Raw genomic sequence first — 24596 nt, 5'->3', positions numbered from 1 at the left:
ACACCGAACACCGAACAACGAACAACGAACACCGAACAACGAACAACGAACAACGAACAACGAACAACGAACAACGAACAACGAACAACGAACAACGAACAACGAACACCGAACAACGGACAACGGACAACGGACAACGGACACCGGACACCGGACACCGGACACCGTACACCGGACACCGGACACCGGACACCGGACACCGAACACCGAACACCGAACACCGAACACCGAACACCGAACACCGAACACCGAACACCGAACACCGAACACCGAACACCGAACACCGAACAACGAACAACGAACAACGAACAACGAACAACGAACAACGAACAACGAACACCGAACAACGAACAACGATTACCGAACACCGTACACCGAACACCGAACACCGAACACCGAACACCGGACACCGAACACCGAACACCGAACACCGAACAACGAACAACGAACACCGAACAACGAACAACGAACAAAGAACAACGAACAACGAACAACGAACAACGAACAACGAACAACGAACAACGAACACCGAACAACGAACAACGAACAACGAACACCGAACAACGAACAACGAACACCGAACACCGAATAACGAACAACGAACAACGAACAATGAACAACGAACAACGAACAACGAACAACGAACAACGAACAACGAACAACGAACAACGAACAACGAACAACGAACACCGAACACCAAACAACGAACAACGAACAACGAACAACGAACAACGAACACCGAACACCGAACAACGGACAACGGACAACGGACAACGGACACCGGACACCGGACACCGGACACCGGACACCGGACACCGAACACCGAACAACGAACAACGAACACCGAACAACGAACAACGAACACCGAACAACGAACAACGAACAACGAACACCGAACAACGAACAACGAACAACAAACACCGAACACCGAACAACGAACAACGAACAACGAACAACGAACACCGAACACCGAACACCGAACACCGAACACCGAACACCGAACACCGAACAACGAACACCGAACAACGAACAACGAACAACGAACAACGAACAACGAACAACGAACAACGAACAACGAACAACGAACAACGAACACCGAACAACGAACAACGAACAACGTACAACGAACAACGAACAACGAACAACGAACACCGAACGAACAACGTTGTTCGTTGTTTCGTTGTTCGTTTGATGTGTGCCAAACCGACAACATTCGGTTGGCCTGCCAATATTGGCGCCAACTAGGCTAATGAAGCCAACATACCGCCAAGTAGCTCTCTACACGTTGGCCCAACCCGTTGGCCCAACACGTTCTAAGCTTACCTAATAATATTTTTATTCCATATTTTACTGAATCAATCAAGAAGAATAAAAGTAGATAGATTAGAAAGTAGATATATTTATAATTTCGCTCAAGCGTAAGTGGTGTAGTAGGTAGCTATATTTAGTTATACATATTTAGCGTACTGATCGTGTATAGTTTGGAACGAAGAAGCAAGCATCCGCGTTACAAAGTATACACGAGCAGTTTCCTATGGTTGCGTTCTGGCTATGTATAGTTTGGAAATACGCTGCCACGTCACTTCATTTGTACAGGACAGGTGTTCATGACTGTTGTTGTTCACATGTTCATCATAGTTAAAATTTTGGTTGAATTAGTTAGTGATAGATACATATATGAACAACATGACAAAAGGCATTTACCGTTTATGAGCAATAATTGAAATAACAGGATGGCTTTTCCGCAATACTCTGAAGTAAGTATTTAATATGATCAATGAAAACACAAATTATACAAAGTCTTAGAATAATAATAAATAAAATCTAGCTAAGTATAAATGTTATTAGGTACTAAATTGATACATTTTTGTTTTCATTAGCTTTTTAAAGAAAGGCCGGCAAAAACTCCTCACGTAGATATTGCTTTATGTTTTTGATGATTTTTGGTGCATTGATTGGTCGTTATTGGATGCAATGAATGATTGACGATCTGTAAGGCGTAGCATCAAACATCGGTCTAATTTGTTAGAGTAAGAACATCCATCTTCTTCAGATTCTGTAAAAAGATAAAAAATTAACAATTCTTATCAAAATGCTAGTGCACTTTTAACCTAGTTCATTTCTGTGAAACCTTATTTTTGTGTTTAAAAGTATTACCTAAATGACTGCCTACCAGTCGACAAACTCGATAACATGACCTTAGGAAAAATGTAATTAGTTCCATTCCTTACATCAGATTTGTTTAATACTTTAATAAGTATGATGATTATACCTACCTTTGGAGTTTTGGAGTAAAATCTTTTGTTCCAACTACATTTGTACCGATAAATAACATTGTAAGTTAACAATTGTACATTATAAAGCTTGCACACCCATAAGACTATTATGACGAAATCTACTATGTTACTTACTTACGAAGGTGAGGTTAAAACATAGGAAAACTATTTAGTAATCTGTGACATAGGAACAAAAGTTACAGGTACCATCAAACATAACAGAGCACTTAGAAGTAACAGTGATACTTTTGTCATAGGAAGTGTATATACTATGTAGTATTTATAAAGTTGTAGTAGATTTCAGGTAGAGGTAGGTAGGTATTTCAAAATGCAATTGAAAAAAAACTAGGTCATTGCGAAGACCTTGTTGTTGCTTGTTGGTAGCCTGATACCAAAGTGTGATCGGGATGCGTTTTTTTAGTGTAGATAATATAAGTAAATGAAGAAAAAATGAAGGTACATTTTATTCTGCGTCCTTTATCCGTAACCTTTATCTTGAAACAATCAGCCCACCTAGACAAGTGGCTTTCTATTAGCGTAAAGTTCAATAGAATAGATTATGAATGTATGAGATTGACGTTTGATTACGACGCGGACGACGACGACGATTGATTACGTCAATCTCATACATTCATAATCTATTCTATTGAACTTTACGCTAATAGAAAGCCACTTGTCTTGGGGGGCAGAACTTTAGGAGACTAATTATTAATTAATTACTTAAATATTTTTAATCTGTGATTCTTCTCCTGGTGGTTGAGTTTAGAATTTCTAGACTAGTAAAATTTGTAGATATCAAGTAGATAGGTACTTAAGTACGTTACAAAGGTGAATTTTTAAATTGATAATAATTTAAATCTAGTAAAAATGTTAGGTATACCAGTTTGCAACTCTTGAAAACAAGAGCGTAGTTGATCTCTCAGCAGGGTGCGCGATTGTTGTGAATTTACTGAAGTCTGTATTTTGTTCCACAACTCCGCTTCTCTGGGTATACCTTTGGAGTCGACCTGTCAACATTTTTATATATTTTTTCCTTTTGTTTAAATAGATATATAATAAGTTGGTAGGTTATTTTGAATAGACAATATTTCCAATTTATACTTACAGTTTGTAAGTTAGCGAACACGCATTGACTCAGGCACTAGAAGATAAAAATATTTACTTTGTAATGAAATCGAAAATAACAATTAAGTGTCAATATAGTACCTAGGTAATATAAGTAGCTAACATATTATTTCCTTAAATCTATATGAATATAAATTGTTGACAAACCATAAATAGCATTTGCGGTTTCTCATAACTACAGGTAAAGTAATTGCGTACTACGAGTGGATTCTTGACTCTCATCACTTATCATTTGACAAATGAATCATGGTCAGCATCAAAACATACTTATTTTTATGATGCTTTTTTATTCGAAAACTAATTGAATAACGACGCACTCATATCACAGAGTGTTTGCTCTTTGTTAAAGCCTCGATTGTTATTATTAAAATTAAAATTGTGTTATTTATAGGTATATATAGGTAAGGGGCAGATGCACTTTTAATATAGTGAACTGATCGATTTTGGCAAGTAGGTGTGATCACTCGACAAATCCTTTCTGTGTTCGAAATTTTTTAGTCACCTGGATTTGAACCATGGTCCACCCAGTTCTGCGATCATACGTTTACCTCTGGTCTGAACCCTGATGCTGTTTTCTTATTTATTTATGTACCAATAAAGAGTAATTATTATTAACAGTAGGTAAAGAGATACTTATTGAATCGTCAATAATATAATACAGTACAGGTTATGTACCTGCCGCTTTTGTTTTGAAAATTCTGTGCGCTTAGTCATGAAGAGCTTAGTTTATAGTAGGAAAGGAATTTTCGCATTATATTTAAATAAATATGTACCTGATCAGAGTCATCTGTACCTAGAAAAGATTCGCTACGTTTATTTCTGTACGAACGAATATCGTTGCTGCTGTTATAGTTATTGCCGAGCGCTGGACGTGGGATCGTCTTGATAAGTTTTTCACCTTTATCCCCAGCTCCGTATCCCAAATAATCATAATCTGTTCCATTTAAAACATGTATTTGATTTCGTTCAGTTGTATTACGACGTTCGTGGTCGTATATATTTGATTCTTGTTTCATGTTACTATCGATTCGAGAGTACGACTCGTTGTTGCTTCGACGACTCCTGTTACCGTATTTATTATTTTTAAATCTCTCTGTATTGATGGAGCAAGAACGTATAGCTTCCTCTATATCCTCTTCCATGAGGTGGATGTTGCCCTCCCCAGTACATGATACAAGCGCTGTTAGTAATGGAACCAGAATAATCAATCTGTACATAGTAACTGATGTAGTGGGTCAAAATTGTGGGAATATAAGAGCTGTAGAGCGGAAGTAAGTCAATTATATGTGACACATGATTGGCGTGAATAATGATAGTACAAGAGGTTTTGTTGCATTTTGACTACAATAGATATCCTGACAGAAACTTGTTTCTCGTATAAGCTTTGTAGGTTATTCAGGAATATATACATATAATAAATATTTGAAAAACTGAACGTTAATACAATAATAAGTGGACCATTATACTTATATGTGATTTATTAAATTGATCGATCAATCTGTCTTTAGTATTATGAGAAGAATGAATGATGACTATTATTACATTATCTTAATAAGTGTTTGTATTTATGCTAATATTTATGACATGATGTGTGTAGGCGAATATTAATAGATAATCGTAGACGTTGAGATAAATTTATTATGTTTAATTTATAGTAAAATTTAATGCTCTATACAGTTAGCTCTTATTTTATTGATTTTTCGAAGGTTGTAAAAATACAGAGAGATTAGTGTAGATATATATTCCTCTATTACAGATAAAATACCTATATTGTCTATAATAGAGATGCAATATGCTGGATTTCCCACACGTATAGATAAGTTAATGTTCAATTACTTATTACTTCACAAACCACAAGAGTTCAAAAAACTATTAACATCGCCGGTAATTCTGATTTTATTGCATCAACTTTTTACTATCCAAGATGACTTATAATTCTTACAACATTAATAAGATTTGTTCTCACAAATAATTATAATTGTGGCAATTTTATATTAGATTTTATGCAAGGAAGGTAACATATTATATAAATTTAGGGATCTCGTGTTTAAAATAAAAATCAGTTTTGGTTTGATATTTTAATAAAGTTCTCATCGCAAAATATATTTGTATTATAACTAATAACTATGTGCCATAAATGATTAAACTAATTTAAATTATCTCCAGCGCATATTACGAAAAGGTATAAGAATTACAGTTAAGTTGTTTTCATTTCCCCTTTCCATAGTGACCCCACTTGCCGTTACCCCAGCCACTCCAAACAGGACTGTTATTGGTACCAAATACTCTCACACTATTGCCTCCATACGATCCGTAGCCGCTGCCAGCATAATATGGTTTTCCGAAGACGTTTCTAGTACTAGGTATACTAGCGTAGCTACTTCCAATCACGCCACTTCCCCCCAAACCTCCATAAGTACCAGTTAAATGGAATTGAACGGGTATACTTTGTAGACCATATTTTGCTCCAAATCGTGGCCAAAATGTCTCTGCGCTTTCCATAGACTCTTTGTCTAATGTCGTCGAAGTGTCCACTGGAAAAATTCAATATTGGGTAGTTTATTATGTATAAATAAACAACTACTTAGATATAGTTGAGGTGTGATTGAAGTGAATTTTCTGTAGACCGTTGTCCAATACTGGTACAACTCAAAACTTTGAAAGTAAAAGATACCTATATTAGATAATTATATAATTACTTGTCATAAAATGTTGTGAGCAACCAATGTTGATATGTAAACAGTCTTCAAAAATGTACCTATGCCTATTTAATTCATAAAATGACACATAAAAAAATGTGACAGGTGTATTTTACGTGATTTCATACTTGTGTTACTGATTGACATTTCGATACGGATACGTATCAATTACAGTAGGTACTTAATAGTACGGATGCGTAACAAACATATAGTATAGACTATAGAGTTACTTCATCAAGGCATCGACTATGAAACTTACATTCGTTAATAGCGTCGGGGTTTCCAATAGGGTTCCGTTTGGGATCTTGCTTCGGTATTTGCGACCATAATATTCCCGGTATATCGCCCGTAATAGGTGTGAGAGGAGGGCTTGGAGCGAGGTATAGAGCTGGATCAAGCACTGTGCTCTCCGCTGGTCGTAAACTGCTGCAGAACCACCACATGAACATCTGAAATAAATGTAGGTACCTTTTACTCAATTGTGTGGCTCACTTGGCTGTCATTACCTAACAAAAATCTGGATACCTAACCTTTTAATTCTTAGCCGATACCTACATTTGCGTCACCGATGCTATATTTTTTTAGATGAAGCAATGAACTCGCATGAATCGAATGTGTATTTTAATATGACGAAGTGAATAGTGGTCGAAAAATAAATATTTAGGTATCAAAATCATGAAAAAATAATATAGGTCGTATTACCTAGACAAATTTCAATTCTCTATTTCATTGTTTTTGTGTTTTGAGTTTTCAACATAACTAAACTAACCTAACCTAACGATATGTTCGTTCCAAGGTTTCATCGAAATCCGTTCAGTAATTCTGCTATATGAACTGGCGGATTTACATACCTAATGTATCTAGTGCTGTAGATATAAATTTATGCCATCTTTACCAAACTACAATACTTTGATATCTTTAAGTGTATCGCCACTATAATGCTAGGCGTCCATTAGAGACGGATCGCGGCGGGTCGCATCGCAACGGGCCGTCTCTAATGGACGCGCTGTTTGCTCCTGCGTCCACCTGTACGGGGCGCGGCGGACCGCCTAGGCGGATTTTATCTAACAGACGCTCGCCGCGCACATCCGCCTGCCTGCGTCCACTAGACGGGTCGGGGCGGGCCGGGCCGCAGCGCACCGCCGGCAGAAATCCGCCTGCGAAGCGATATCCGCCAATGCGTTGCGGCCCGCCCCGACCCGATCCGTCGCTAATGGACGATGTTTCATACAAAACATAGGCCGGCGTATTTTTGCGTTGCGATGCGGCCCGGCCCGATCCGCCTAGTGGACGCCTAGCATTAGAGATACCTAAGCAAAAAAAGACGTTGAATCTAATGGTAAATATTATCATATTTTCTCCAAGATGGTTGTAAGCAAATTTACTCAACCAGTTGGTAAATCTGGCGCCTCTCCCCATTGCTTTGATTAATAATAAAGCCTAAACAACATAATTTTAAAATAATGCTTATAATCTTATTCTACACACGGACATTTGTTTGATGTGTGCAGTGTGTAGGTATGTACTTTACAGAAATTAATCGAGATTAAACAAAATATTGTTTTATACTATTTACCTACTGGTAAAGACTGATGTTACAATACGTACCTATATCGACTCAGGGATAAATAACAACATTCAACAATTATAAAAATACAAGCAGGAAATCTAGGTTCAAGTTAGCGATGAGTTAACAATTTATAATATTATCATCACAGCCGTATCCTTAAAACATAATTAATGTAATAATTGCATGTTATTTGCGGTTATCGACTATATACATAACACTCATCAATCGTTCTTTATAATTATAATTTTATTCAAAGAACTTATGATGCATAAACACAAATTAAAAGTTAATTACAATATGAATAGTCTAATTGTTTGCAAGATAGTGAGACAGGATTGTGTTTCTCTCATACCTAAAGGATTTTATATTTACTTTGAGTGATAAACATTAATTAACAATTTATATGAAAAAGGTAATGAGTATTTAAAAATGCGTAATATAAACATTTACAATTAAAATTTTTACTTTAAGACAAAATAACAATTAAATATATTCTTAACTGCGTATGAAATAAAAAGGTACGTGATTTAAATAATTATTTTAAACCATAAAAAATGACGGTAGAAATAAAAATCAACTTACAAACATTTTGATATGACGATATTAACAAACTTAGCAGAAAACGAAGAAATGCACTTTTCTGTGAGGGAGTAAAAATTCAACTGAGTTTTGAAAGGGGACACGGCATAGACCTTTCTCTGGATTAGAAATTTTATGAGTTAAGGTTCAAGGACGGCGGTGAAAGTTTCCCTTTTTTAAAGCTTGAATCGTTTTAAAGCTCTACGCGCCCATGCGTAATTGCATTTAGATCAAACGAACATAGAGCTAGAGCTAGAGCAAGCGATCTTTTAGTGTATCAGTGTTGTTCATTATTAGAACATTGCATAGAATCGAACTAAGAACTACGCCTGTTTACATTAAAAGAATTTGGCATTAGAATGAGCATTCGCTCGTTTGATGTAAATGCACCGTTATAAGAAAATAATAAAAATTCATATTACGTAAAATGTATTTAAAAAATGAAAAGCTAATTATAATTACTAAGATATTTTGTTACCCATTAATTTGTCTTAGAGTCAAATAACTGTAAAAATCGTTGGTAGAGAAATTGTAGAGCCTAGCTGTACGTCATATAGTGAATGTTTATAAAATGAAATGAAGTAATAAAATTTTGTAGTTATCTTTTTTTCTTTTCAATATTGCAATGACATTTTGAATCTGTTTCAAGTAAAATTTCATAAAATAGGTACAATAATTTCCATACAACTGTTCAAAAGCTTACAATATTGAAGATCATACTTAGAATATGATTTATTTAAGTTTCTTAGAATTTCAATACGCATATCTAGTTACCTATATTATACCGAAAAGTACCTATTTACCTTAGCAGTCGCAAAAAATAAGACAAGTCATCTAAAATTTCATCACTTACGGTTTAAATTGTGTAATGTGTGTAACGTACAAGTAGAATAATGGGAAAACGTTTTGTTTCTGCGGTTTTCTGTTAATGTGTTAAACATTTTCTAATTGAACATTGTGCACAGCTGAGTATTTCTTGGGTAAATGCAGATATATGCAATTTAACGACTGCGTCTCTAGACGCAGGTTTTTCATAATATAAATCATAGTAATACCTATTAAATACATACAAAATACTTAGTATTGTTGAGATATTCAGTTATATGAAATTCGAGTGAATTTCATATTTTTTGCCTCTGTAGCTTTTTTTGGGGCATTATAGTATACACCAAATTATGAAATATCTTTAATAACGTTGTAATACTAGGTAATAGAAAAGTGTCTGTAGTAGAGAATAAAAGAAAACAGCAGAGAAATAAAAGTATTTTTATTATTATTTACTTCATGTAAATTGAAGAGCGAGGTTCATATTATGTAATTAATAATGTCAAATGTGAAAAATTGTATGTAATTAAAAACACGTCCTTGTCAGGGGCAGCTATGTATCTTATACCACAAAAAAGATAAATAAAACAAGGTTGTTTTTAATGTATCCTTCTATCCTAAAGATCACTTGCAGAACACGTAGAAATGCTGGGATATACCAAGGTTAAGCGGGTTCATCGGATGTTTCCTCAAAGAAATCTCAAATATAAACTAGTTTAATCGTAATGCCGAGACCTGATTGCTTTTGTGTTGACACTATGTTGTTTACACAGATAAATTTGCGTTGTTTTAAATGGTATTTTTGATTTTACAATGAGTCATTATTCACACAGTTAAGTATCCGTCCACGGTAAGGCTGTGACACCTAGCTGCGAGTTGCGACGGGTAGGTAAGCGTGATGCTATGAAATGACGAAAAATGATTTTATTTGTGAAATCATCATCACAATTTTACACTCAACTATCAATCATCGTTTATTTGTGATATGTACATTGTACGTACATCATTTGTGCACTGAAAACGTCTCGTATTAGTATTATGGTAGTAGGCACAGTAGTAGGTAAGTAATAAGTATCATTATTATTTACAAGAAAATATGCCTTGAAGTTTCTGAAATTTAACAAGCTATTATTAAAGTATGTCATATAATCTATGTATATAATCTATTTCTTTGGGTCTGAATTCAAAAACTTATCAGATGTTCTTTAAAATAAGTTTAGGTCTTTAATATTTTAGTATCCAAATGGCCATATCGCTTTTCTTGTAGTGGTCACTTTACTTAATGGTATAACTATAACAGATAAATATTTATATTCCTTTAACGGAAACCATAAAATAATGTACGTCAGTACTGTTTTATATTATTAAGCCCTATATTATTAAGATTAAAAAATATATCATAAATAATATGAATTATGAACTTGATTATGAACAATATACTTAGGCACATTTATTATGTGGTACGTGACTAATCATATGATATTTTAAGGTGTATAATTTAGATAATTAAAAAATCCGGTCGTTTTTAAGTAAAGCTTCATAGATATCTACAATAGGTATATATGTAATATTCAATCCAATTGAAATTCAATCAAGTTTTGAATCAAAATCTACATGAAAGGGCTTTTGCTTCGGATACTCAATTGTTTTTCTTTATACTATGGTTTTAGCAATATAAGGTAAGCAGTGCAAGGCGCAACGCGAGAAACTAGACGAATTAATTTTATAAAATACAGCTATCGAAGAAACTTTTAAAATAAACATATAATTTTTCGCAATGAGAAATGATAATGTATAAAGTTTTATTATTATGTATGTAATATTATATCCTTGAATGAAATGAACGAGTTTTATTATATTTAAGTATATTATTAAAGGCGTGGGTGAATATGAATACAGGAAATATAGTACCTATCAAGATTAAAATGAACTGGTTTTATTATTTAAACCGAAAATGTAAATACCATAAAGGATCTAACTATTTAACGTTTGTTTGTAATATTTGCCAAAGTTATGCTGTTTGAATTTAGCAACGCTGATTTTTCATACGAAGAAATGGAATGTGGATTGTGGGTATATTATAATTATCCAATACACAATAATGTGAAAAGTAGAGTTGTTTTTGATAAAAACTTCGATCAATATTTGTTGACCATAGTTATTTTAATGGCCATTGAATGAATATTCATTCATTAAACAAATCGGTAATTTCATTCAACCAATTTTTTTTATCGTACACGATATCGTACAAAATTAATACATATGTATATGATTAAAATTAAACAAAGGGCAGTTTTATTGCAGTCAGATATTTCTGCCAGGCAACCTTAACATTAAACAGGCAAACACACAATTTTTAAAACATACTATTTACTTGGGTATAACATGTATTTATGTACATCACAAATTTTAATTACCTGCCTGTATATTAACCGTGGTTTTGCTTATAAATTTAGGTTTAAGAGTTGTCGTAGAATTTTTATTTAAACCTAGGTTTACATATATTTGGTATCTGTTAATGGAAGCTGACTCATAGCAACTATGTCATGGATGCATCCTTATCACACACCATCATATGGGTATTATTTACTACACTTTGTGTAATATGAAAAGTAAAAAATATATCTGTAAAAATATGAATATTGCACAATTTGTTGTCACCCTGTGCATCCTAGCTGAAGGTGAATAATATCCAAAACAAACAGAAATAATTTGTAAAATAAGACAAAAGAATTGGAAAATGTGTGAATTTTGTACCTACTTATAAATTACATATTGCGATTAATTTTCGCTCTAATTTTGAACGATGCAAAAACTGTTTAATTCAGTAACAATAAACAAAGATTTTTTTAAAAGTTAATTATCATTTTGTAAAAAAGATAAGACGATGCTTTTAGTAGACTAAGATTCTAAATCTTATTAGAATAGATATTGCATGTGAATTTTGATGTTATAATTTGAATTTATGTTCAATAATTGAGTGGCTTTATCCATTAAAAACAACATTTAAACTAGTTTTTCTATATATATATATATATATAAGTGGTCAACCAAGACTCAGGAATGTAAAAAAATTATAATAAGTAAAGATGTTAGATAAGTATGTACCAAGATAAGTACGTTAAATTGTGTAAAATGTAATAATAAAATGCAAATTAAATTATTAACAAAATAACAATTGCGTTATATTTTAAATTATTTAACAATTTATCTCTTGTAGAGACACGCAACGGTGCAATAAAACAATGGATATTTTAAACGATATTTATTGTATATTCACATCACAGATCTAAGTAATACGTAAAGTTAAGGAAGGTACATTGGTGTATGGTTAGCGTCCCCAGCCATAGCCGCCGTGGCCGAAGCCCCTGCCGCCCCAGCCGCCGCCGTGGCCGTAGCCTCCTCCGTGTCCCCAGCCACCTCCATGTCCATAACCGCCTCCATAGCCTCCGTAACCTCCGTAACCTCCATAACCTCCGTAACCTCCGTATCCTCCGTAACCGCCCCTCCAGCCGCCGCCGCCCCAATGGGACTCCTGGGGCTCTAACACCTCATCGGCGGCTTGAGCCTTAGCTTGGGATGGGCTTGGCAGCGCAGATGCGTATGCCAGGCAAACGCACACCAGCAGAGCGATAGACAGAATCTGAAAAAATAAAGAAAGTTAAGTAATTTCAAAATGAGGATAGTAAGATACTATTATTTTGTTTCGGTTTTTAATTGGATTTATTATTTTTATCTTAAGTCTCACGGGTCACAAAATTTATCTGATAAAATATAAAATTAAAATATAATATTATGTACTTAAAATGTTTAAATTTTAAACATTATTTGCAAAATATGTTTATATTTTAAACATTATTTGCAAAATAATGATTAGTTGTAAAATAATATAAAATATTGGGTGGCTACTCACTGTTTTCATCTTGGCGAGTATCCGAGAATATGTTTGAGGTCCGATCTGCCGACCTATTTATACAACTTCGAACACACCTCCTCTTGTATAAGTTTGTGACTAATCTGCCAGGTAAATAACCCACAACAGGTATACATATATGACGTATATAATATATACGCGTAATATGTGAGTTTTACTCATCTTATAATTTTAAAAAGATTGATGTTCATTAATGTCATTTATTATTTATGATATCAGTCATTTATTTCCTGGTAAAGTGACATGCGGTTTGCAAATTCAAAATGCAAAATGAACGCCTAAGTAAAGATTTTGTAATTATTGGGTTTCAGGTATTTGCTTTTATGTTTTGTACTTATCCATCAGTTAAATATATTCAAATTGATGTTTGATTTCAATTCACCAAATTATTACCGAAATACTTCGCTTATATAATAAATAAGTAAAAAATATATCTAATGAACATAATGTATCATATTATAGCCTCTATAAAATATTTGGGCATCACGTTTTTATATTAAAAAATCCGGTGCTCTTACGGTCTCGTGTTGAATATTTATTTACGTATATGTTATTTTAGATTTAAAAACCCGTTACGTTATTATTATTTTAAATTCCCTTTATTTTTTAAATGATCTATGATAAAATGTTATTTATAAGAAGCACTTCAAAAATACTGCCTCCAAAACATTAAGGTGTGTATGTCAGATTTAAATAGATTTTTGTGGGAATTCCCTTATTATCAAACATACAAAACTAGCAAACCCGGCGAACTCCGTTTCGCCACAAGAGACAACTTTTCTTTGCTATACCTAAACCTCACGGAGCCCGAAACCTTTTCAACGAATGCAAAACCGTGGAAATCGGTTCGTGCGTTCTGGAGTTATAGCGTCAGGAAGGAAAACCCGACTTATTTTTATATAGTAGACTAGCGGTCCGCCCCGGCTTCGCCCGTGGTACATATTTACGTTTTCTCTACATAAGAACCATCCTCGTACTTCAAGGAATATAATAAAAAAAGAATTATCGAAATCGGTTCAGCCGTTCTCAAGTTATGCGCTTACCAACACATTTTGCGATTCATTTATGATTAATATGGATGGAGATCAAAGTAAATAACATACTGTGTAAATATTTTCCCGATGCGAAATATTGATAATATTGTTATAATTATTGAAAAAACTAACTTGTATTATTTTAACTAAACGTTTTACTGCAGTAATAAAAAGTATTGATCGTAAAATAATAAAAAAGCAATAAATTTATATATTATAAATGTTGCTCCTCTCCATTGTGTATATGATTAGGGATTAAAATAATGTTCGTTAGATTAGTAATAATTAAGATACAGAACATAAATATTTTTCAATTAGGTAGTCACCGCCTTCTGGCTGAGAACTCTGGTTTTATACCTCTGGGTACCTCGTATAAAAATGTTGCTCTAATAGGAACTTGGAATTCTAATCTTGCTATAAATATCGAATTGTGGAAAAAAAAATCCATCCCCATGAGGTAAGAACTCAATGGTTTATTACTTACCTATTCTGAAAACTGTAAAAGAGCTCACTTTACTTCTTATCTTAATTCTTAATACTATTATAAAGGCGAAAGTTTGTAAGGATGTATGGATGTTTGTTACTCTTTCACGTAAAAACTACTGAACCGATTACAATGAAATTTAGCACACATATAGAGGGTAACTTGGATTAACACATAGGATAGGTTTTATCCCGGAAATCCCACGGGAACGGGAACTATGCGGGTTTTCCTTTGAAAACGCGGGCGAAGCCGCGGGCGGAAATCTAGTACAGGATAATTTTAACATTATATGTGTAATATTGTTTGAATTGGATTTTTTTCTAATTATTAGTAAGTTAAATTCCCGTAAAGTAAATCTTCGAAAATCTTTAAATGCAGTTCAGTTTAACGTAGTGACTTTTTAGTAATTTGTAGATGGTTAAAAAATATATTAATGAATAATTAATTATCAGATACCTACTAGACAATGGTAAATAGATATTTCAAGTAATAATGCATCGATGTTTATATTTTCGCTTATAACTTTTTAAGCTATTGCCTAGCATCTATCACGGGCCTTGAGCGCGGGGACCGAATCCAGAAATTCCGTAACGAAAAAACCTCACGCTCCCCACTCCGACGAGCACGGAGGTGTGGCTTGAAGGCATAGCATGCAATAGCTTTACCGCAGCAGTCCCCGAGTGCCACACGTCTTTTTTTTTATTTATAGTTCTACGACAAAAAATTACAAAACCAAAGTTGTTGAAAATTTTTAATTTGCAACAAATAATGTTCACAATTTTTTATCAGATAAATAGTTATAGGGATATATCGTTAAGACCATATCAACCACTATTGTGAAGACGTGGACCGTGGGACAAGGGTGGCGACCCAACAAACTTGGTGATAGACTTCACACTGACCCCCCTACATATAAAAAAATAATATTGCGTCATCTAAAAAACGCAACCCCAAATGTAACTTTTCAATGGACTAATATAAATTCGCACTGACCTATATTATTATGTTGCATAATTTGTTGTATTTGCATCAAGGACTCGCAAATTTTAATGGATTTGCTAAGTGGATGGTTGATAACAAAGCATCCTGATACAAACTAAATGGCGTTCTACTTTGGTGCGAAAGAAAACAATGATACATAATATGATACATAATATGCTTTTAATATGTTTTTAATTTCTTAGTTCAATGGTAAAATTCAGCCGACTTCAAAAAGGAAGGTGGTATGTTTTTTGGTTTGTTAGCTCAGAACTTTCGACTGGGTGAACCCATTTGGATGGTTTATTTTTTATTTGAAAGTTAGTGCCTTTGGGTCGGTTCCATTAAAATTCTTTGTCCGGTTCGGACCATTTGAAGGTGGTTAAGGTTTTGATGCAAAATAATATTATAATCATATCAATTCTTTCCTGAAATGTAAAGTAGACAATATTTTGTTTAGGTAATCTTTAAATAAAAATATATGCCAGTATGCAAAAACTTTGTTAGATTATGTTATTATCTAGTCAGGAACATTTCTGAATTGCGTAGTATTAAAAATTTTCAAACTGGTTATTTTGGCGATCGAGGCATCAATTATAATATTTTATTTTTATAAATACATTTAAATAGATTAAAGTTAATTAGTCAAAATGAGGTGATCATTATCCTTATGTTTAATGTATTCTATGTAGATACATTTTTTACCTTGCTTGATGATAAAACAGATTATGTGCGAATTTTTAAACAATTTAAGTGTGAATGTTTAATTAGTTTATTTTCCAGTGCTGTCTAATGTTTTGTTTATGTTATAGTAGGAGAGCCCGCGGGAGATTGTCCTTCACCGATCTGATAACCAGATGAGACGTATTTTTTATAAACAAATAGGTCTATAATTGTTTGCCTATCGAAAAGTGGTCATGGCTTTTTTTAATTAAATTAACTTTTATCGATTTTTTTTTCATACTTTTGATAACCAAATACTGTAACCAAGTACTGACTGATAGTTTTTGATACACAGAATACACCTATTTTGACTTACCTGTTTACACCTGCTTGCCAAAGAACTGAAATGAGTAGGCAAGGTATTTTGGTATGATTAAATGGTTTCACGTTTGTACAACTCCGAAAATTATTTATAAGGAAACTGGGCATTCCCATGTCTTATGTATCGCTTCAGTGGTTATACTAAACGTATAATGGGCCTTCTTCATAATGGGCAGCGTTGGCCCTACAAATGATCGCCGATGTTTGCCGCCATTACGGCGATTATTTATTTATTTATTTATTTATTTATTTATTTGATTTACCAACGTTTCTTTACATCACAGATAAAACATCAAAGTTAAAATACAATTTTATATGATCAATGTAAAAAAACACTTATAGGTAAACACAGCATGCGTAAAGTAAGTTTAAAAGTATACAATTAATGAATTAACTACTAAGTATCTTAAACAATGAAAAATTGTAATATATATTAAGCACTTATCTATTTTAATCGTTAAAAAGGGAATTAAAAATTTTGCGGAGTTTGTTGGGAGAATCTGTGAAAATATCAAACAACTCACTGTAGTCATTTACAGTTTTACAAATTCTCGCAATGGGTGAGTTTCGACCCGATACGGTTCTGCGTTGAGGAGGACACAGCGGCAACAAAACCTTACGAGGGTATCTAGAAGGCACCTTTAAATTAAATCTTTGAAGCAATTGGGGGCAATCAATTTTACTATTGAATAATTTCAAGGCAAAGAGTAAATCAAGAAGTACCCGACGATTATCAAGAGATGTAATTTTGAAGTGACATAGTTGCTTTTTATATGATGGTAACTGTTTCTTTGATTTTCCACTTGCATAAACAAGGTGCAAAAGAAATCTTCTCTGTATCCTTTCCAATCGTAAGGAATGGCACGCATAGTGAGGTCTCCAAACCACAGAACCGTATTCCAATATACTGCGCACCAGGCAGTTGTATAATGATATCTTCGCCTTGACATTATGTACATGTTTAACATTACGTATTAAAAATCCTAACATTTTAGCCGCCCGTGTAACAACTTGATTTATGTGTGGCACGAAAGTCAATTTATTGTCAAAAACAATTCCCAAGTCTTTAATATGATAGAGCTCTTTGATACTCTCAGAGTTTACATTGTAATTGTATTGTATCAAGTTTCCTTTGCGTGCGAACCTTACCAAAAAACACTTCTTAGGATTTAAATCCATTTTGTTAGAGTCGCACCAAGCAACAAGTTTATTTAGGTCACTTTGCAGCTTATGAGTATCGTCAATGTTGTTTATTGTACGACAGAACTTGAGATCATCAGCGTACATGTAACTCTGGGAGCAAGACAATAAATCGGGTATCTCATTAACGAATATATTAAACAATATAGGGCCTAAGTGAGAGCCTTGCGGGACGCCGGAAGTTATATTTTGCGTTTGAGAACGGAAACCATTTACAACAACATAGAAACTTCGTTTCGTTAAGTAAGAATTTTTGCAATGGATCTATCCATTGCAAAAATTGATTTGAAATACCGTGCAAAAATAGCTTTTTAAGTAATATTTTATGTGAAACCTTGTCGAACGCTTTACTAAAATCCGTGTAAATAACATCAATCTGTTCATTGCGATCTAGGGAACTAGAAAGATTTTCGCAAAAATCTACCAAGTTAGTAGAAGTAGACCGAGATGGCATGAAACCATGTTGACTGATATTAAAAAACTGTTTAAAATGATAGTGTAATACTAGGCAAATTAACCCTTAGCTGGTATCGCTAAACTTGGCCAACTTAACTGGTATCGGGGGTAAAAAAAGACCCCATGAGAAAACTAAAAAAAAATGTTATAAAAACAGGTTTTTTTACTTTTTAATACTCTTTTATTAGGTAACCTATTAAAAACTCGAATTTCTATTACCCGAATCTTAAAACCCCGAAAACGGTTGTTAGAACTTTTAAAAGACAGATGTAATGAATGACAAATTTTCAAAATTCCTTTTTTGATTTCCCAGATGAATCAATTTCCAGATGCACCAAAACCAGATTTTTAAAAAGTATTTTTTTGTTTCCCGTATTCTCATAATACAGATCTCAATAAACCAGATTCTCAAAATACTTTTTTTTGTTTCCCATCGTACCATATTCCAAATAAACTATTTCCAAATTTTCATAATCTTTTTATTTGGTTCCCATATAATCGTATAACAGATAAACTATTGCCAGATTTTCATAATCTTTTTATTTGATTTCCATACAATCGTGATTATACCTTTACTATCGACTGAAAATAAACATTGTTAGTAAGTAAATTTATTGTTTTACTTGTCCATTACAGACCGGTTTTAGTGACAAAGTCGACTCAGTAGGTTAGGTTAGGTTTGAACTGTGACCCCCCATGCACGAGCCGAGCGAGCGAAGCGAGCGTGCCGCGGCAGCGGCCGGCGAGTGCCAGAACCGACTCGCTATTGTTTTACTTGGCCATTACAGAAAGGTTAAAGTGTCAAATTCGACTCAGTAGGTTAGGTTAGGTTTGAACTGTGACCCCCCATGCACGAGCCGAGCGAGCGAAGCGAGCGTGCCGCGGCAGCGGCCGGCGAGTGCCAGAACCGACTCGCTATTGTTTTACTTGGCCATTACAGAAAGGTTAAAGTGTCAAATTCGACTCAGTAGGTTAGGTTAGGTTTGAACTGTGACCCCCCATGCACGAGCCGAGCGAGCGAAGCGAGCGTTCCGCGGCAGCGGCCGGCGAGTGCCAGAACCGACTCGCTATTGTTTTACTTGCCCATTAAAGAAAGGTTAAAGTGTTAAAATCTATTCAGAAGGTTAGGTTAGGTTCGTGCTGCGTCCCCCTGGAAAGATTACGTTTTGCTGGATATCGTTTATTTGAATTTCAAAAATCTGGACATTGTTCGCCTGTATATCAATTAACTGTATTTCAAAAATTTGTGTTTTAAAAATCTGGCTTTCGTGCATATGGATTACGATCATCTGGATTTAGTGCATTTAGATTTCGTATGTCTGGAACTCATTCGTCTGGATTGTAAAACGTCGTACAAATAAAGAAATGGGCAAATGAAATTCGGAGTTGCGATTATATGGCAAACAAAACTTCGAAATTTTAAAATTCGGGGTTATGAAAAAATGTCCAAACGTTTTCTGGATTATGATATTCGGAATATTAAAATTCGAGATTAAGATAGGTAACCCTTTTATTAATTAAGTAACTCTTAAAGTAAGTATTTAACGACAATATAGTGCTCTATAAAGTAATTAACCATACTCATTTTTCAAATCAAATTATATCTTATTTTTGGTTTAATTTTAGTGATGTTCACTTTGAGATCCATAAATTCTACAAACACTAAAAATTAACATAAAAATATTCTAACTTTAGTTTTCTTATATAGTCTAAATAATAAAAAAATAAACTTTTCTCAAAAAACATAGAAAACAAAAAAAATGACAACTTATATGTACCAGTAACAAAATTCTAAGTAAAATTTTTAACATTTAGAACATATGATCGCTGTTCGCCAGAAGTATGACTAGCTGCTTCTTCTTCATCATCATCTCCTTCGCTGCTACTATCAGAACTTGAAGTTGAGGAGTCAGCTTGTAATACACTCTCTTCAGAACAAGTAGCTATCTCTGCTTCCTCACAATCACTTATTTGTTCATCATCACTTACAGAAGCAGCAGTCTGTTGAAGGTTTCCGGTTCATTTTCTTCTTTTTCGTCATCTAATAATTCAGCTCGTGATCGTCAGTCAAAAAACTCTCCATAGTGATCGTTAATAACTCAAAAAATAAAGAAAATAATTTTAGAATAAATTCAGACAAACTTACACAAATAGTATCGGGGGTGATTTTTGACCCCAGCAGTGTACGTACCTCGGCTCCTTGTAACAGAAAAGTAACACTTGTATGTCGTCCGTCTCACGCCCGAAATGTTATGAGATTAGCTAGATGAACAAGAGTATAAGTTATAACACTAAAAAGTTATGACCAAAATTTCGTTGCACTGGGGTGATTTTTGACCCCCGATACCAGCTAAGGGTTAAGGACTCCAACACTTTACCAAAGGACGACAGAATAGATATAGGTCTGTAATTATTAATGAATTCCTCATTTCCGGTTTTATAAACGGGTACAACTTTAGCAATTTTCCAAACTGTTGGAAAAATACCAGATGAGAGTGATTTATTATAAATTTTTGAAATGGGCCAAGCTAAGTGTTGTGCACATTCAACTATGAAAATAGGGGGTATTCCGTCAGGGCCAGCTCCTTTCAATTTATCTAAACTCTTTAATTTTTTAAGAATTGTGCTACAATCTAGGATAGGAATAGGTAAATGTAGATTATGACTTGCCAGTCGATGAGAGATGCTAGAAGTGTCTGTGCAAAAATTGTTAACGTCACTATCTTCATTACCATCATCTATATTATTAGTATAAACCGAAGCAAAGAACCTAGAAAACATATCACAAATCTGATCTCCATCAGAGGTAGTTATAGGTCCGTTCGTCATAGATGCAGGGTAGGAACTACTGCCACCCCTTTTTGACTTAATGTAAGACCAGAATAGCTTTGGGTTACTCTGAAATTTATTTTCTAGGTCCTTCATGTAACGGGTATAGTTATCCTTAGCCATTTTAGTGCATCTAGAACTGAGAAGTTTAAGCTCTAACTCATCTCGAGGATTTTTATAAAGCTTGAAACGACGTCTAACGCGGTACTTTTCATTTAGAGTACGTTTTAAATTAGTATCAAACCATGGAGGAAATTTTTTAGATTTAAGTTTTTTATGCGGTACGTTATCTACAATAATTTTATTTATTACATCGTAAAAAACTTCGACCATATCATCAACATTTCGAGAATTTGCAAATATAGTGTCCCAATTGCATTCTTCCAGTATTTTAGATATTTTTACATAATTAGCTTTACGGAAATTGAAGTAATGTGTATCTGAATTATACATAAGATTTTTATCTATTTTAAATGAAATATTAATGTCTAAAGGGGGGTGTAAAACATCTATCGTACTTAAAGGGTCAGTGGACTGAGATACAACGCAAGAGTTCATGTTTGACATTACTAAATCAAGTATTCTTTTAGATGTGTTGTATACATTGTTATGCTGTCTCAAATTGTTCATGTAAATAAAGTCAACCAATGGCTGGCATATACTAGGAATATGAAATTCAGCTGTTTCATCCCCCAACATACTCCAATCTAAGCTACTTAAATTTAAGTCACCCATTATACAAAAGTGGTTAGGGCGAAAAACCTCCAAAAAGTTATTACAATTGTCTAGAAATTGCTCCAACAATACACGACTAACTGGTGGAGGCAGATACGTGACGCAAAGTGCCAACTGTTGTGGAGGATTAGAATCCGTTTTATGTGTTTCAATAAGTACCCAAAGATTTTCTAAAGATGACTGTCCACAGAAAATTTGTTTTGAATTTAGTTTTCTAGATACTGCTATTAAAACTCCGCCTCCGTCACGTTTGCAGCACTTTGAGTCACCTCTGTCTCTTCTATATACAATATATCGGGGATCAAATAATTCACTATTATTCACTGAACTGTTCAGCCAAGTCTCAGTTAGAACTATTATGTCAAATTGATTACACAGAACTTGTCTAGAAAATGTGTGAGTTTTCGTTCTTAAGCCGCGAGTATTCTGGTAATATATATTTAACATTATGATTAAAATAATCCATTACAATCGAGAATCTTAATCTACACGTTAATTGATTTTATTTAAAATGTCCAAACTTTTAACAAAGATGAGCTCAGATCCTTCATTTTTCCTCAAATAAATTCTTCCATTCCTAATCCAAACAAATTTATAACCTTTGTCCTTTGCTTTGATCCTGGTGGCCGCATGTATCGCCTTATTAGCAGGGGAAAGGTGCTCGCTGACATAGACTGGACTAGAGGTTGAGACTGGATTATAAATAAACATCTACAATGACGGCCGATCATACATAGCCCTCTACACTGCGCACTGTCGTGGTTGCTTCTACTCCCCAACGCTGCCCATTGTTAAGAGGGCTCATTGCAATTTGTTCAAATCGTTCAAATAAGGATAAGTATCCTAATCCAATTTCATCACTCGCACTATTAAATTCCACCCATACTTGAATTTGAAAATTTGAGCAAACCTCACTATTAATATTTTTATTTTCTGAATGATTTTCACAGTGTACGTGAAAGTCAACATTTTAATACCTTGGGGATTTTTCTCACGACAAGAATATAATGTTTGTAAGTACTACGCTGTGGTACTACGCATTTGCCAGTGTATGGCCAGTGTCAAGTAAAAATACTTTGTAGACGTATTACTTCGGTTCAATTTATTTGATAATCTCTGTTTTTTTAATACTGTACCTGTATCCTATATTACTTGGTAAAGATGTAGCTTTCTGATCGTAATATAATTTGAAAATTGGTCAAGTAGTTTTTAAGGTTCTGTAGAGAACTTTATCTGGTAGAGTTTTGAAATGTTCCCGTTCGCTGTAAGCTTATATTATGAGTAACAAAATCTATGTTTTTTTACACATTTTGACACAGTTTGAAAAAGTTTTGATTGCCATTTTATATGAACATAATAATTTTAGTTGAAAATCATGATTACAATTAAATAGCGTGTTGCTTGACCATGTTATGTCGCCTTGATAAGGACTAAGGCAAGATGTATGCCAGGAATTACGATAAGAGGAAAGTTTTAATCGCATTTCAAATACTTTCTTTGCATGTTAAAATGTGTTTCTAAGATACACAATTGTAGTTAATAAGTACCGCTGTGGATAGTTAGAAAGTTTCTAATTTTTATGCTAGTCGCACTAATTTTTGAATTACCTGGTAATTGCTGTTTAGGTTGAATTACCATTACCATTTTAGAAAACTTCCTATTACTGTAACTTAGTTCCAGTGTTTTTACTTTTTTATAAAGAGAAAGAGAATAAGAGATTTTACTCAATCATAAGTCATAACTAATTTTTTTATTTGATTTAAAATTCAGAATTTACTGTGATAAATTTATAAAGTATCATTTTTAACTGTTCAGCCATGCTTAAGATTTTATCAATTATAATACGGCAATGGTTTTTTGTCACATCTTTCATATTAATTCGAAGTTTTTAATTTACTTCGCCTGTACCCTTATACTACCAGCAACTAGATATCAAGTATCAATTAAATAAACGTTCATGTTTTTGTAAGATAATATCAAGGATCAAGTATTAATCAATGAAATAAACGTCAATGCCATTTTCTGTATTTTATTTTTCATAAAATTATTTATACTACGCAGTGTGAGTAGACCAAATATGAAGATTTATTGTAACAATTACGTCGGAATTCAACTTAACAAAATGTAAAACATGATTTACTATGTTAGTGTGCGTTGTAATTAAGTATAATAATATACATACTATAAAGTAGTTTGATATCTCGAAATCTTCAAGGTAAGCAGAGAAACTTGAGGAAGATTTGCATATCAATATCGTGTTGAATTTAAAGGTGATTTTGCTTGAGAATAGTACATACATTGTTTTATTTTAACATAAAGAGATTATACTATGGTGGTTAGTATTAGTAGTTAGCTACTAGTTATTAGAAAAAGTAGCTAATACCACAGACTAATAATAATATACTACGTATCTAATACTTTAAGGATCGATTGTCGTGAGTTGGTCAAAGGTGAAAATATAAAGATATAGCTGTCAGTGCTATAAAGTGAAAAAAGTGTTTTTTAAGGTTTACTTTGTTTCTTTAAGATCGATTGAATCTAAAAATCAATGATAAAAAAACTTTAGGTTCAGTTAGGACTCTTATTATTTATTGATTTGGTTTGGGAATATAGAGGTAATACACATTGGTAGAGTGGGTAGAGTAGCGTTTATTTTAACAAGGTCTAATAAGACTAAGTTTTCTCTGATAAATAAATATATAATTTCTTGTTTTGTTGGCATTTCATTCAACTCGAATGTTTTTCGGATTCTTGGAGCAATTTTCTTACTACTCAAACATAAAATACTCAGTGTTGTCGTATATAAATTTTAATGAAATGGGTATTTA

The 24596-nt window shown here is 33.6% G+C and overlaps 3 protein-coding genes across 3 annotated transcripts; all 3 read right to left on the bottom strand.

The window, feature by feature from the left end:
- Positions 1–1854: 1854 nt before the first annotated feature.
- Positions 1855–4618, bottom strand: LOC149901846 (uncharacterized). Its single transcript, XM_090110881.1, has 4 exons — positions 4175–4618; positions 3382–3417; positions 3157–3283; positions 1855–2056 (listed from the first exon to the last, which is right to left on the bottom strand). Exons 1-4 carry the CDS (start codon positions 4616–4618, stop codon positions 1926–1928), a joined length of 738 nt encoding a protein of 245 aa, XP_089967007.1. The 3' UTR covers positions 1855–1925.
- Positions 4619–5501: 883 nt separating this feature from the next.
- On the bottom strand, positions 5502–8313 carry LOC149901845 (uncharacterized). Its single transcript, XM_090111310.1, has 3 exons — positions 8253–8313; positions 6360–6549; positions 5502–5935 (listed from the first exon to the last, which is right to left on the bottom strand). Exons 1-3 carry the CDS (start codon positions 8256–8258, stop codon positions 5610–5612), a joined length of 522 nt encoding a protein of 173 aa, XP_089967436.1. The 5' UTR covers positions 8259–8313; the 3' UTR covers positions 5502–5609.
- Positions 8314–12324: 4011 nt separating this feature from the next.
- Positions 12325–13103, bottom strand: LOC149901844 (uncharacterized). The gene is made up of 2 exons (XM_090111116.1): positions 12988–13103; positions 12325–12717 (listed from the first exon to the last, which is right to left on the bottom strand). Exons 1-2 carry the CDS (start codon positions 12994–12996, stop codon positions 12406–12408), a joined length of 321 nt encoding a protein of 106 aa, XP_089967242.1. The 5' UTR covers positions 12997–13103; the 3' UTR covers positions 12325–12405.
- Between the last annotated feature and the right edge of the window lie 11493 nt (positions 13104–24596).

The sequence above is a fragment of the Colias eurytheme genome, chromosome 16 (assembly GCF_061535395.1).
Source record: "Colias eurytheme isolate Ceu_HAF_F1 chromosome 16, ilColEury1 Martin Lab GWU primary, whole genome shotgun sequence".
Classification (NCBI taxonomy): Eukaryota; Metazoa; Arthropoda; class Insecta; order Lepidoptera; family Pieridae; genus Colias; species Colias eurytheme.
This window is presented reverse-complemented; position numbering and strand designations above follow the sequence as displayed.

Bases quoted from the DNA above. Each gene is read 5' to 3' on its own strand.
- LOC149901846 (XM_090110881.1), bottom strand. From the start codon at position 4,618: ATGTACAGATTGATTATTCTGGTTCCATTACTAACAGCGCTTGTATCA. The intron at 3,418-4,174 runs GTACATATTTAT...TTTATCTTCTAG, and splicing joins GTACAGATGACTCTGATCAG to TGCCTGAGTCAATGCGTGTT. The intron at 3,284-3,381 runs GTAAGTATAAAT...AAATGTTGACAG, and splicing joins TGTTCGCTAACTTACAAACT to GTCGACTCCAAAGGTATACC.
- LOC149901845 (XM_090111310.1), bottom strand. The intron at 5,936-6,359 runs GTAAGTTTCATA...GAATTTTTCCAG, and splicing joins CCCCGACGCTATTAACGAAT to TGGACACTTCGACGACATTA.